The following is a 14,277-nucleotide window of genomic DNA, read 5'->3' as shown; positions in this document are numbered from 1 at the left end:
GAAACATCATTCCCAACTTCTCTTCCACAGTCCTAAAACAGGCAGGGTTGTCAAAAGCATTAAATGCTTTGACACTAAACTCCTTACTATGGCTCAATAATTAGTTCTTAAGCACTTACCACACAGACATAATTCTAGTACAATGTGGTACCTTGTACACAACATTTTTGTATTGAAATTACTTGCTTATGTGTATCTCCCATTTCACGGTATGTGCCTCCAGGAAGTAACTGTTATTACTATGCACGGAATTTTGCATGTAACAATTAGTTTCACAACATTCTGCCATGATTCTTGATATAAAAGCAGTTATTAACATTGTTATCTCTGTTGTTCTCTCCCTACTATATACTGATCAGTGAAAAAATGATTTAAGAAATGAGGAATTTAGGCCGGGCGCGGTGGCTCAAGCCTGTAATCCCAGCACTTTGGGAGGCCGAGACGGGCGGATCACGAGGTCAGGAGATCGAGACCATCCTGGCTAACACGGTGAAACCCTGTCTCTACTAAAAAATACAAAAAATTAGCCGGGCGAGGTGGCAGGCGCCTGTAGTCCCAGCTACTCGGGAGGCTGAGGCAGGAGAATGGCGTAAACCCGGGAGGCGGAGCTTGCAGTGAGCTGAGATCCGGCCACTGCACTCCAGCCTGGGCGGCAGAGTGAGACTCCGTCTCAAAAAAAAAAAAAAAAGAAATGAGGAATTTAAAGACCAGATGGTACTGTTGATCAGTACCATCAATTATCAATTAATTATATGTTATAGTACATCCTGAAGACTTTCAGCATTTCCTAGATATGATATTTCTTACTTGGAACCTTGATACAACTTTGACTTTCTTTCTTTTTTTTTTTTTTTTGAGACGGAGTCTCGCTCTGTCGCCGGGGCTGGAGTGCAGTGGCCGGATCTCAGCTCACTGCAAGCTCCGCCTCCCGGGTTCACGCCATTCTCCTGCCTCAGCCTCCCGAGTAGCTGGGACTACAGGCGCCCGCCACCTCGCCCGGCTAGTTTTTTGTATTTTTTAGTAGAGACGGGGTTTCACCGTGTTAGCCAGGATGGTCTCGATCTCCTGACCTCGTGATCCACCCGTCTCGGCCTCCCAAAGTGCTGGGATTACAGGCTTGAGCCACCACGCCCGGCCAACTTTGACTTTCAAATCCATGACATAGGGACAATTTATTATGCTATCTTAAAATTATGATTTTGGTATTTAATAACTAAATTACCTAGGATGGGTATACCTTGCACCACTTTGTTCAATCAGACATGAAGAAGAAGACTTACAACATAGAAATGCTCTAAAATTTTTGTGTTCATTTGAAAAATAAAGTACCAACTCTGAATTTGGTTAACGTTCATTTTATAAAATACCTTAAAAGAACAGATAAAATAGTTGAGGTTACATAATAACCAGAATTGAAAAGGAATGAAGAAAATATAAATTAATTGAACATGTGACTATTTTGCCACATTACACAAGTTTTAAAAAGGCATTTAAAAAAACAATAAAATAGTAATTGGGAAAAAAACCCTTCACTCTATTGGTGTCTTTGTCTGGAAAACTTTCCCAGAATCACTAAAATTCCAGGTCAACAGGCAGTACCTGAACTATTCAAATATACTGCAATTTGCTTTCAAATCTGTTAGCTGAAGAGAAACTAACATTTTAACCAAGTTAATTCAGTGCAAATCAAAGTTTCAAGTTGAAAATCTGAGAGAAAAAATAACGTTCAAACTGTAGGAAATGCTTCTGGAACTGAAAAATAAAAAATTCACATTAAGAACAAATCTTTGCAAGTGTTCTTGGTATATGAAATGCTGAGTTAACAAATGGGACCCTTTTAAGTTGCAATGAGGGCTCTATTATGAAGACTATTTGCAATGTGGGCAGAAGCGAAACAGAGAGGGAAGAGCTGAAGGTCGTATTTGTGGAAGGAAATTCAAGTTAAGCAAAAACTGCTTTTATTCAATTCTAGAAAAATTTGGTGAGGATGTATCATACATTAGGGGAAAAAACAGATTATGGAGATAAATTTACTGGAATATAATTGAGGATGAGTCCTTCTACCTCCAGAACATGTTTGGGTTGGGTGAGAAGGGTTCACATTGGCCAGGTATCAATAAATTAATTTGTCTTAATTTTATGAATTATATAAAATGCTGACTTAAAAAAATATTTGCATTACCAAATCTTGAGAAATGGAAGGAATGTCTAACTTTTTGAATCACAGTGAAACAAAGTCTGGCTCACTTCCAAATATCAACAATCAGTCACTTTTACAATAAAAAAAAATTTAATTATTTTCTCAAAAAAATTTTTTTAGGTTTAATTCATAGGTGATAGATAGCAATGGGTCTTTGTTGACAGTGTTTAATAGAAAGTTTTCCTCTTTTCATTCCATTCTGTATGAATTTTTGATTCATTCTTTTCAAATGACAATACTAATGGTTGCTATAGAGTACAAGATGCAGAGATTTTGGTGGAGGTTGGTAAATTTTCTTTGCAAAATAGATATCCCCCCCACAAATTTCAGGTCCAGGTTTGCTATATCATCACCAGTCCTTCTTTTTTAATTCTCACTGGAAATTTTCAAATATTATTTATACACGGAATGAGAATGTGCTGTTTTCTAACATTCTTATTTTACATCATTCTCTAATAGGAATGTTATAACAATGTTATCACAATGAAGTGGCAACTTTTGGCTTTTAGACTGTACCTATCAGCAGCAATCATGAAAAGGCCAAAATAAATTGTGCTACTCCAAGGTGACATCTGAAACTGTTAAACAAGTGAAAAATCACAATGATAAAACAGGGGTTCTTTTAAAGCAAAAGAAAACGTGCCAATACAATTTTCAAAGTGTAAGAAACTTCGCTCATATACCTACTCATGGGAAGAACATCTAAGGCAGACGAAAAATTCCCCTCCAGGGACATAACCAGCTCAGAACCATCTGAAAAAATTCATACAAAAGCAGAAATTACCCAAGGCCTGTGAGTCCTCATCTCATACCATGAAAGCAAGACTGCCAAAAAAAAAAAAAAAAGGGCACATGTCACTTTGCAAAGGAATGCATTAACTCCTCTCCCAGGGTCAACTTAGTCTACATGTCTTTTGCATAACATTAATTTCCACCAGATCTACTAGATGTTCAGTCATGTCCTTCCAAGTCCTGAAGGCAGGCTCACTATCTGATGCATCTTTGTATATCACAGTGGGTGGGAAGTGAAAAGAGGAGACACAGAAATATGCACAAACCCACAATTAGTCCGTATTTGGAAAACTTTCTGTGGCTTCAAGCACTTACACAGAGACAATTTTATCTCATTTCTCCATTAATTTCTCATTAGCTATGAGTAACAGCTAATTCTAAATTCTAAAGCTTTGGGGGAAACTTTCCAGGCTTTGTCTTATCAGACAGACTTTGTCATAAAAAATACAGAAAAACAAAAATAAAACATTAAGCTGGAATCAGCTTTTGAGAGTTTGTGCTTTAAAAACACAGTGCCTAACAGCATCAAGCACATCATAGATGCTCAATAAATATTTGTAGATTTATTAAGAGTAATAACACGGTGTCTGAAGAACCAACCACCATTTTGTAAAAAAGGCAAAACTGTATTAATTTCTTTCATCTGATTTGATAGAGCAGTGTGGAGCAATGAATGAGAGAATCTGCAAATTAAATATGAACTCTAATTTGATTGCAGAGAGGAAATTACTGAGAACTTTGCAAAAAACATCGCCACAGTAGCCTTGACACTTAACAGTGCATCAAAGACTTAACGTTCCCACTGCAGTATGAACTGGTTCCCATAGCTCCCAGGAGCTAGAACGTAATCACTCAAATGGGAAATGAACTCTAATTCCACTTCAGAAAAGGTATGCCCATAATTTTATCTGAGAATTATTAATGTATTTCAGGGAGAGGGCCTTCTCATTCAGCATCCCTCAAAGTAATGCAGGCATAAGTATCAGAGGACCTTGCTATATAACTTCAGTACAGCATTGTCTTATACAAGTGTTATATCTTCCACATCTGTAGTAGCTGCTTTCTAATATTGTAGAGTTTTACAGTTGTGATACCCCGGGATGACAGACATGAGAATACGGAGGATTAAAGGTCACAAAGCTTAAACTAAAAAGGGAAGCTCCTCGATGTTATGTGAAAACCCTTTACAAAAGGCAGTTTATTAACAAATAAATGCTCTATACATTCAGGTTTTCCCCACCTCTCAATAGTGATGGTTTCCAAAGAAGAAACTCAGTAGTGAAGAACACATGATTTTTTTTTTTTGTTTTGCATTAGTTTGACCAGTTGAAAATCAGAACCTTTAAAGCATCTTGTGAATGGGAGAAATGGAATTGGACCTGGGCAGGGCCTGGGGACGGTAGAGAGCCAAATGAATAAATGATTTAACTGTTGATGTGGACAGAAAGAGAGCTGGTGGGAAATGTTACAGCAGACCTGACCACGCTACAAAGGGTCTGTGAAGAACACAGTACAGGTATCAAAAACCCGAAACAAAACTAAACTAAAAACAAGAACAAACTGCAACTTTGCCAAATTGTAAACAAGGAAAAGCATTTCACAGGTTCAAAGTTCAAGGGAAGTAAACGTCTTTAAATTATTTTTGTCAGTTCAACCCTGATTTAAAAATATGGCTAGCAAAAACAAGGAAGCCACAGCAGTCGACATCCTGAGCAAGCACTGGTCTCCTTTGAGAAGCTGCACTCCCAAGCCTCTTCTCAAGCTGCTACACGAGGAGGAGACACTTCTCTCTTAAATTCCATCTCAGTTCTCTCATTTCCACACTCCTGGAGTATGTCGATTGCTTTCCATTTTGGTGTCTACAGTTCTGGCTGCTAGAGATTTAGACGTGGGGATACTGGAGGAGGGAAGGCAAATTCTCGGAGGATGCTCCGGGCAACTTCGACATTATTCTGGGCTATCTCTAAGGCTCTCTTCACCTCTTCAAAGGCATAACCCTCTCCCATGAGTTTTGCAATTTTTGCATCAACGTTTTCCAATGCCGCCTCAGGCCCATGGGGTTTTCTGTGGTGAATTTCTGGTGCAGTCCTGCGGGGTCGTGGTTTAGGGGGTCTGGCTGGTGCTTGTGAACCATCTGTGTAGATTTTTAAAGAGAGATACCATTTAGACAGTGAGATAAAAATGAAGGCAATATGGTGAAATGAAGGCAAGACAATAGCATTATCTCATTTCCTATGGAAATATTATTTCTTATTTTCTTTACAAATAAAACTTTCTTTTTCAATTTTTCCTTACTATTGTGATAGGTAGCATTATCCTCATTTTGAACAAGAGAAAATTAAGGTACAGTGTGTTGGTAGTTCCACTGATAAATTTACACATTTTCTTCTCTATTCCACATTTTATTCTTCAGGCCATATGTGGTCAGAGAGATAAAGAAAAAAATAATCAAAATAACTATCTAAAAAGGGAAGGGTTTCACTTTGTTTAGCAATATAGTTCACGTTCTACTACAGCACAGGCTCTGGTTGATGGTTCTCCAGAGGAACAATCTTGGGAGGTTTCTATGAGAGGAAACTATGTTTACAAGCTCACAAATATCCATGGCAGACCATCCCCACAGGTCCTGAGTCCCATCCATGTCACAGCAGAACTGCTCTAAAACAGATGCTCTGTAGCATCTTCCTAGCTGATTTTTCAAGTTAATAATCTGTGCCTTACTGATGCTAGGAGGAAAAACAACAACAACAAAATAGTAGATGCTTTGACTCTACTGCAGTCAATAGGTTGAACAGAAGGAAACTCAGTGCTTTGCTCCAACATTTTATACAGATTGCAAAGTAAGAAGTTTCGCTCAAGAACGAGCAAACCTAGAACAAATATTAGGAGTAGAGAATTGGGTTCTAGATCAGTCCCTTGGTGATAATACAGCCTCCAATTTAAACCAGTGACACTGGTACCCACGAATGGACAGTAACCTTAAGGAAAAGAAGAGTCCCAGGTCATGGGCTAGCTAACTTGACAGGGTACTTTCATCATGTATTTCCTGGTTATGTATAGCACTTTATCTCAAAAGCCTAGACAAAAAATATACACACACACTATACATATGCATGTATACATTTTGTTTTTTGGTTTTTTTTTTCTGAGATGGAGTTTTGTTCTTGTTGCCCAGGCTGGGGTGCAATGGCGCAGTCTCGGCTCACTGCAACCTCTACCTCCCGAGTTCAAGCAATTTTCCTGCCTCAGACTGCCAAGTAGCTGGGATTACAGGCGTGCGCCACCAGGCCTGGTTAATTTTGTATTTTTTTTAGTAGAGACAGGGTTTCACCATATTGATCAGACTGCTCTTGAACTCCTGACCTCAAGTGATCCACTCACCTTGGCCTCCCAAAATGCTGGGATTAAAGGAATGAGCCACTGTGCCTGGTCCAGATAATACATTTTAAAATGTCAGCTTTATGTCATGAAATACACTTATGGATTGAAGACTATCTAGACAACAATATTTAATATCTTTCTCCTAGACCACTGACAAATGCCAAACAACAGATTCAAGGACACAGTTAAGTGAATGGTGATCTGAGGTTAAAAGCCAAATGTCTTGTACTTAATGTTTCCATCTTGTCTCCCCACCTCTGCTGCCTCAGCAACTTTCCCAATGGCTTCAGGAGATACTGTAAGCGGATATTTTCAATAATAATAAATTTAAATAATAAAAGCTAATCTAATGTACTATTTAATATTTTTCCTTTCTAAATCAAAAGACATATATTTTTCCATGAGAAGATAACTTGTAAAAATATCGTCCTATATACAATTCTAGCAATATCAATATAACATATATAAAACAAAGCCTCTAGGATAAAAGCATTTGTTTCCACATCAAATAGTATGTCTTTTTTTTTTTTTTAATGAGATGAAGTCTCATTATGTTGACCAGGCTGGTCTCGAATTCCTGTCCTCAAGCAATCCTTCCATCTTGGCCTCCCAAAGTGCTAAAATTATAGGCGTGAGCCACCACGCCCGGCCATGATGACAGTCTTATTTTAAATTATTCCTTTTTTGTAACAAAATGTCCAGTTTTAAAAATATTATAGCTGTAGACAATGTATATTAAAGTATGCCCATATATAAGAACATATAATTTCTGGTCCTTGCTAATATCTATACTGTTTCTTGGATCTGTAACTAAACATCTCAAACTATTATTGTCTGCTAAATTGCATCTCTTAGTATGTTTTGTAGTTCCATTTATTTTCCTATTAAGTATTTTCATTATATCATAAAGGAATGGACAATAAATTGTGTTTTGCTTTTAATCATTTTCAAAAACTATTAGAAATTATTGAAAGTTTTCCTTTAATCAATTACCAAAAAATTCATACATTTAAATCATGTCTCCTGAGACACTTTTAAATGAGAAAAGTACCTAGACTTTGATACAAAGTACCTAGACTTAGCAAACAATTAACTTGTTTTCTACAGGTAATTTTCTAACAGATTTTTAATAGTTATTTTGTCTGTCCAGGATACTGAGATGTGCACACGAATGCCAGGCATGTTTGAAAATAACAGCTGTGTATACAAGTGGGATGAATAATAGTATTCATGACAGCCAAGAATGTCTCTAATAAATAGTATAATTGGCAATTAAATCTTAAATCTCAGTTTGGCCACTAAGATCTTGGGCTAAGCAATTTACTTTCACAATTCTCATTCTCCAAATCTACTTTTATATATCTGTGTTTAGAGGTATTATTATTATTATTATTATATTTTTGGCCCAGAGGTCTTTTATTTTATTTTTTTTTAACACCTATTATGCCATGAATTCATAGGGAATAGGTTCCAGCAGCTCCGGCTCCTTCCCATTGGTTCTCACAAAGTGCACTTCTCTGGGTGGAGTAGGCTGGCGCTTCAGTTGAACCCAGGTACCTTTCTCTTTGGCTTCTTTCTTTTTCTGATCATTTTCACGCGTTTCAGGAAGCTATCTCGGCTCTTAGAGTGGTTAATGTGCTCAATACGCACATTAATTCTCTTGGCAAGAATCTTGCCCTTAACTTGTTTGTTTACCACAAGGCCAACAGCATGCTGGATAACGTTGTAGACTCTCCCAGTTTTGCCATGGTAACACTTGTGGGGCATTCCTTTTTGAACAGTACCCATTCCCTTGATGTCTACGATATCACCTTTCTTACAGATTCGCATATACGTGGCCAAAGGAACAACTCCATGTTTTCTAAAAGGCCTAGAGAACATATTATCAGGTGCCTCTCCTCTTTCCCTTTGTGTTCGTCATTTTGGTGAATTACTGGAAGATGGCGGTTCCGGCCGAAAGGAGAGAGGTATTATTTATCCCTTTTCAATCAGGTAGTATGAGAATTAATGTAATATACAGTATATGGGCTGAGGAGATCATTAAAAAGAACGAACAATGAATTAATATTTATAATGATAAGTGCTATACTCAAATGCTACAGACCAGCAATTACTATAAATTAACAGGAATGCCAGAGAAGTATGAAAGAAGTTTTGTTGTATCTGATTCTACAGAAAACCTTCTAGCAGAATATTAAAAAGCAAGATCTGGTGCAACCTGAACTACTAGTTGTTAAAAAGGGGATCATTTCCACATTGACCATAAGAGCAGATTGCTTAGAACCAATCACTCGGTCTCTTCCCAAAGCTCAGACGCAGCCTTCACTTTCTCCACTTTTCTTTTTCACAGTATCTAAAAGTGGATTACACCTGGTCCTCATTTACTTTAGCACTTTCAAATGTGTAGGACAGTGGAAGGAAACAATGAAATGAAGATGAAACTATCTTCTGTTCCCCTAAAAGTTATGATATTGCAGTTTGGGAGCACATTGAAATAACTATAAATTTTATCAACCCTATGGAATTTCTGTACCTGAATACACATCATCGTTAAAAATAGTTATTTTGGAAGAGCATGTGTTTGTTCTAGTGCTAACATCCATGTTCATGGTAGTTTTGAACTCATGACTAATTACAGCAGTATCAAAATAAGTACAAGAATGTGAGCCACAGGATATAAGTACATCTTCTGGGGTACCAATTTTATTAAAGGATACAAGGTCATTAATATTTTAAAGCACTGAAATGAATACAGATACACTAAGGAGTAAAATATAAAGTTTGCACAAATTTTTGAGATAAAACAGACTTTGAAACAGTATCTTGCACTAAAATACCAAATATTGACCTCTTCTACCTAATGCCCCAGTCCTTTGTTGTTCACTGTAAACTCTTCTTTGAGAAAGAAAGATTTGAGAAGCCCTGGTTTCGGAGTAAGTTTTGATTCAGCTTTCCTTTTCTGAGCATATAAAAGAACAGAGTGATGTGGCAGATCATCAATAGGACAGTTACTATACCACTGTTAGGACTTGAGACCGTTACTGCAACAGTTACTACTGTTACTACTTAAGACCATCATTAGGAGAGTTACTACTGTTACTACTTGAGACCTTCACTACACAGTTAACTGCTGTTACTACTTGGAGACCTTCATTACAACAGTTACTACTGTTACTGCGTGAGACTGTCATTAGGACAGTTACTACTGTTACTGCCTGAGTTCCTCACTACAAGACTGAACAAAGGGACAAACATAGAAATGATAACAAAACAAAACAAAACAAAAACAAAAGAAACTGTTTTAAGGAAAGGGTTGGGTTGGGGAAGAAGAAGAGAGCTCCCTGCTTCTAGTGAGCAAAGGCAGCACCCTGAGTTTCTACAGCCCTTTGTATTTATTGGGTAGAAAAAGCAGGGAGGGGAAGGAGGTAATGATTGGTCAGCTGCTTGACCGATCACAGGTTCACATTGTTGTTAACAGGCTTCAGATGTGCCTAATCACAAGCAACACTTGTGCCTGGGTCCTGACTGCCCTCAGCATCCCTTCTGGGCAGTAGACGCAGTTTGTCAGTTTCCCAACATTCTTTTAGGAGAACAGTTTGCTGTTTACTCTATAGCCTCCAGTGGTATACTGAGTTGATCACCACCCTCATTCTTTCCGCCTCCAACAGAATGGCATACAGAACAATACTGGATGGCATGGGAATTAGCATAACATGGTTGGAATAATACCTAGAATGATTACTCGAGGTCATACATTCTAGGCAGGGGCAATCATTGGTTCTTGTGGGATAAAAAAAAAAAACAATTTTAGATGCTAATATGGTTTGTGGCCTTCCCAAGAGCCATAGTACATAGAGGTATATCTCTATCTCTATGTCTACTAAGCACATCTGTGGTATTAAACTGTCATTTTTTCTGGTGACAGAAAGCTTATTAGGAAAAAAAAAAAAGCAGTGTCCAAAAGACCCATAGGCAGACCATAATTTTTTAAGTGAGACACACTGCTGTATATCTACATAACCTCTATTTAAAGAATTGAGAATATTTCATTTCAGTGGCTGTCAATGATTTTGCCACAAAAAGCCTTTATTAGTCCCCTCATCATATAAAGATTGGGTTGGGTTTTCTTTTTGTCTATATTTTGAAAGATGTGTCTAATAAGCAAATGTTATTGTACTGATGAATACATTTTCCCATTTTCTATTATACTGGATCATGTTCAACAACAACACTGAATTTCTATATATCTAGATAACAGCAAAGGGATTTAATGTGAAAGTTTTCTTGTATATAAAGTTAGGGTTTCTGTTACGGTTTCAAAATGTTAAAAATGTATTTGATAGCACATAAAAATAATGGACTGTCAAACAATAATTTAAAATGACATTTTTAAAAAATGATGCAGTAAAATATTTATAATACTTTCAAATGGAATTGAGACAGAATTGACACGTTGAGTTTGATCTTGAGATCATAAGTGAAATGTACATAGACAAAACGTTACAAGGTTGCACTTGAAAATGGCAATAATGTTCCTTATTGATGATAGGGTTATAAGTGATTGCTTTTTCTTATTGATTATTTTCTCTGTAATTTCTTTTTATTTTCCAATGTATATATAGTATGTGCATAAATAGAAAAACTACCACCACCAACAAAATAGTCTCTGATCTCCTCTGATAATCTTAAAGGCCTCAGCTGTACAAGTATCTAAGACTGAGAACCAGAGATTGATTTTGCTCATGTGAAAAATATAGGAAGTACATGGTGAGTGGCTTTCCTAAGGTCATGTGAAAGATAATCAGAATCTAGATTTTGAAATCTCTAGTACAGTTTTACTATTTCTAAAACTCTCCATTTCTTTGTCATCATGACTATTCCATCACTATTATCATGATTTTACCACTGAACATCTCCAAACTCAGTTTAGCAATTCTTGTGACATGCATGTGTACATTTTTTTCTAACTTAATTTTGGCATGCTGATAGGATAACAACATAAACTTTATTTATTAAAATTTTTTTTTAAAACTGAAACTGATTTAAATTCTGTCACACTTATACTTTCTGCAGTAGCTTTAGTTACTAACCTTTGCTGTGTCTTTCTTTCTTCTATAAATTGACATTAACAATATCTATTTCAGGCTGTGCTCATTGGCTCATGCCTATAATCCCAGCTCTTTAGGAGGCTGAGGCAAGTGGATCACCTGAGGTCAGGAGTTCAAGACCAGTCTGACTAAAATGGTGAAACTCTGTCTCTACTAAAAATACAATAATTGCCTGTAGTCCCAACTACTTGGGAGGCTGAGACAGGAGAATTGTTTGAACCTGGGATGTGGAGGTTGCAGTAAGACAAGATTGTACCACTGTGCTACAGCCTGGGTGACAGAGTGAGACTCTGTCTCCAAAAAAAAAAAAAATATATATATATATATATATATGTGTGTGTGTGTATATTATTTCAGAGTGGTTATGAGAAATAAAATTATATCTATTTCTATATTACACAGTAAAGATGTTGATTTATATTTATATGTATAATAGACCATATTATATAACCATATATTTGTATAAAATATTACATATATAAATGTATAATTATAAATAGATAATATAAAATATACATTATTAAATAACATGAATATTTATATTTTAGTGTATAACTATATAAATACAATTATATATATGAACTTATATAAAATTTATATATCTGTATCTAAAATACTTAGCAAAGCATCAAGACTATAGTATATGCTTAACAAACTTAACAAATTTTAATTAGATAAAATAATACTGTATATATTATCTGAAACATACTTTCTCAATCTACTTAGTAAAACAGCCACAATTCTTGGAACAGACATCAAAACTCTTAGACTACTGACCTTCTCAACTATAACAATAACAGAATTAGAAAAAAATATAACTAAATTTAATTGATCAACGAACAAAAGAAATCTCAAACACGATAATAACTTTGTTATTCTACCAGAAGTTGGATCAGTTAATTCTGGGACTCATTTTTATGCCATAAGGTTGAATTACTGCCGGTCACGTGCAGTGGCTTAAGTCTGTAATCCCAGCACTTTAGGAGGCTGAGGTGGGCAGATCACAAGGTCAGGAGTTCGAGACCAGCCTGGCCAACGTGGTGAAACTCCGTCTCTACTATAAATACAAAAATTAGCTGGGCATGATGGTGGGTGCCTGTAATCCCAGCTACTCAGGAAGCTGAGGTACGAGAATAGCTTGAACCCGGGAGGCGGAGGTTGCAGTGAGCCAAGATTGAGCCACTGCACTCCAGCCTGGGCAACAGAGTGAGACTGATCTCAAAAAAAAAAAAAAAGAAAGAAAGAAAAGAAATACTGCCTACTTATAGAAGGACATGATTTAATAAACTAAACTACAAACAAATAAAAAAACACATATACTGTTTTAAATATATCCAGAAAATGGTTATTTAGTATTAGATTTATAAGGAAAACAACTCTAGGTTCTCTGGCTTTCAAACTGAAGCTGTCTGTATGCCCCAGTATTTCACGTAGCTGAACTGTGGGAAAACTCAACATTGCCATTTCCTTTGTTGAAACAGAAAATCTTAGACATATAATCTACCTTAAAATTCCAACCCTTGTGTGAAGTGAAGCCATGATTTTCAACTGAGATCATAACAGAGATAAACTATTGAATTTTTGGTCCTAACATAAAATTTATTCACTATTCCATCAATTCTCCTTTAAGCTAGTAAACTAATAGTAATATTGAAATTCCTTTTGTAATGAGATCTCCTTTATTTTATAATGAGATTGGCTTATTTGGCAATAAAGTCTTTTAATGGTTTCAAACACGTGTGAGTTGTGCTAAAATCTAGCATTGTTTTCAAGTGTTACCTTGAACTTCCTTCTACATACTAACAATATGAAAAATCACCTCAACAGTGAATGGTGCACTTCATTAACACAAGCCTTTTAGAGTTTTCAAAGAATGGTATTCAAACTGTAGTACAGTATGTCTTACAACAAGGGAAAGCAAACTGGGAAATTTGTAAAACCTCACACATAGAAGAGACATGAGCCCCATGTGAATAATACAACCATGTAGAGAAACAAGCATATTATTAGCAAAAATATTTGTCCTATATACAGGTCTATGTGAATTTAACATGCGCTGGTAAGCTCTTCTTATATCTGGGCTACCTATGATATGTTCATATATTTAAATTTCAATTATACATTTAAAAAACTTTAAGAAAACTATAAAATATTTTCCTTTGGGTGTAATCAACATTTAAAAGGCTCTTTATATATGTAGACATACATATACATGCAGACATACTTTTTAGATAAGAAAACAGGGGAGATATTTTAAAATCAATGAACCTACATTTTAATATTCTTTGGAAACATGCTTTCCATAGAAGCCTATCCATAAATAAGTCACTATCAATTATTTACACAGCCATAAGTGATAACAGAAGTTGAATTCATAAGGTATAGCAGTCATACCAGAACCCCTATTTGGTCATGTTAAAAAGGCCTTAATAAAAACAGATTAATCACTGCAAAATAAGAGCTATTAGAATCCTAAAGGCATATATGCAGTCAGTCTCAAGGGCTGAATGGAAAGACCTCATCTAGAAGGCAAGCTCAGTCTCTCTGCTGATGTGAAATAAACTAGTCAACAGCCTGGTAGGCCTGTGAGCTTCATGTAAACAAACATCTGTTGGAAAAAAGTATCTTATTTTCTGTGGTTGACTGTGTTTGTAAAGAGAATTTAGGGAGTAGACTGAAATATTTGATGTCACAGCTAGCTGGGGCCCTCAGAGTAACAGTCAGGATTCTTTTATTACTTAGGTAAAAACCAGTTCAGGCTTCTGGCAAATGGCTATTCAGGGATATTTCAACAAG

General features: G+C 36.1%; 1 protein-coding gene and 1 pseudogene across 6 annotated transcripts in view; both read right to left on the bottom strand.

Annotated features, from left to right (window-relative positions):
* Window positions 1-1,343: 1,343 nt before the first annotated feature.
* The window catches only part of CBLB (Cbl proto-oncogene B), a 220,875-nt gene continuing 207,941 nt past the window's right edge, over window positions 1,344-14,277 (bottom strand). For 4 of the 6 annotated variants that reach the window (XM_033211395.1, XM_033211398.1, XM_033211397.1 and 1 more), the window contains one exon: window positions 1,344-5,126. In XM_033211395.1, the coding sequence (XP_033067286.1) occupies window positions 4,867-5,126 (260 nt within the window). In that variant the 3' untranslated portion in view covers window positions 1,344-4,866. The remainder of the gene's footprint in view (window positions 5,127-14,277) is intronic. The other 2 variants (XM_033211396.1, XM_033211394.1) reach the window with 2 other exon arrangements.
* LOC117083572 lies at window positions 7,777-10,779 on the bottom strand (annotated as a pseudogene).

Source organism: Trachypithecus francoisi, unplaced genomic scaffold, assembly GCF_009764315.1.
Source record: "Trachypithecus francoisi isolate TF-2019V2 unplaced genomic scaffold, Tfra_2.0 Lachesis_group0, whole genome shotgun sequence".
NCBI lineage: Eukaryota > Metazoa > Chordata > Mammalia > Primates > Cercopithecidae > Trachypithecus > Trachypithecus francoisi.
This window is presented reverse-complemented; position numbering and strand designations above follow the sequence as displayed.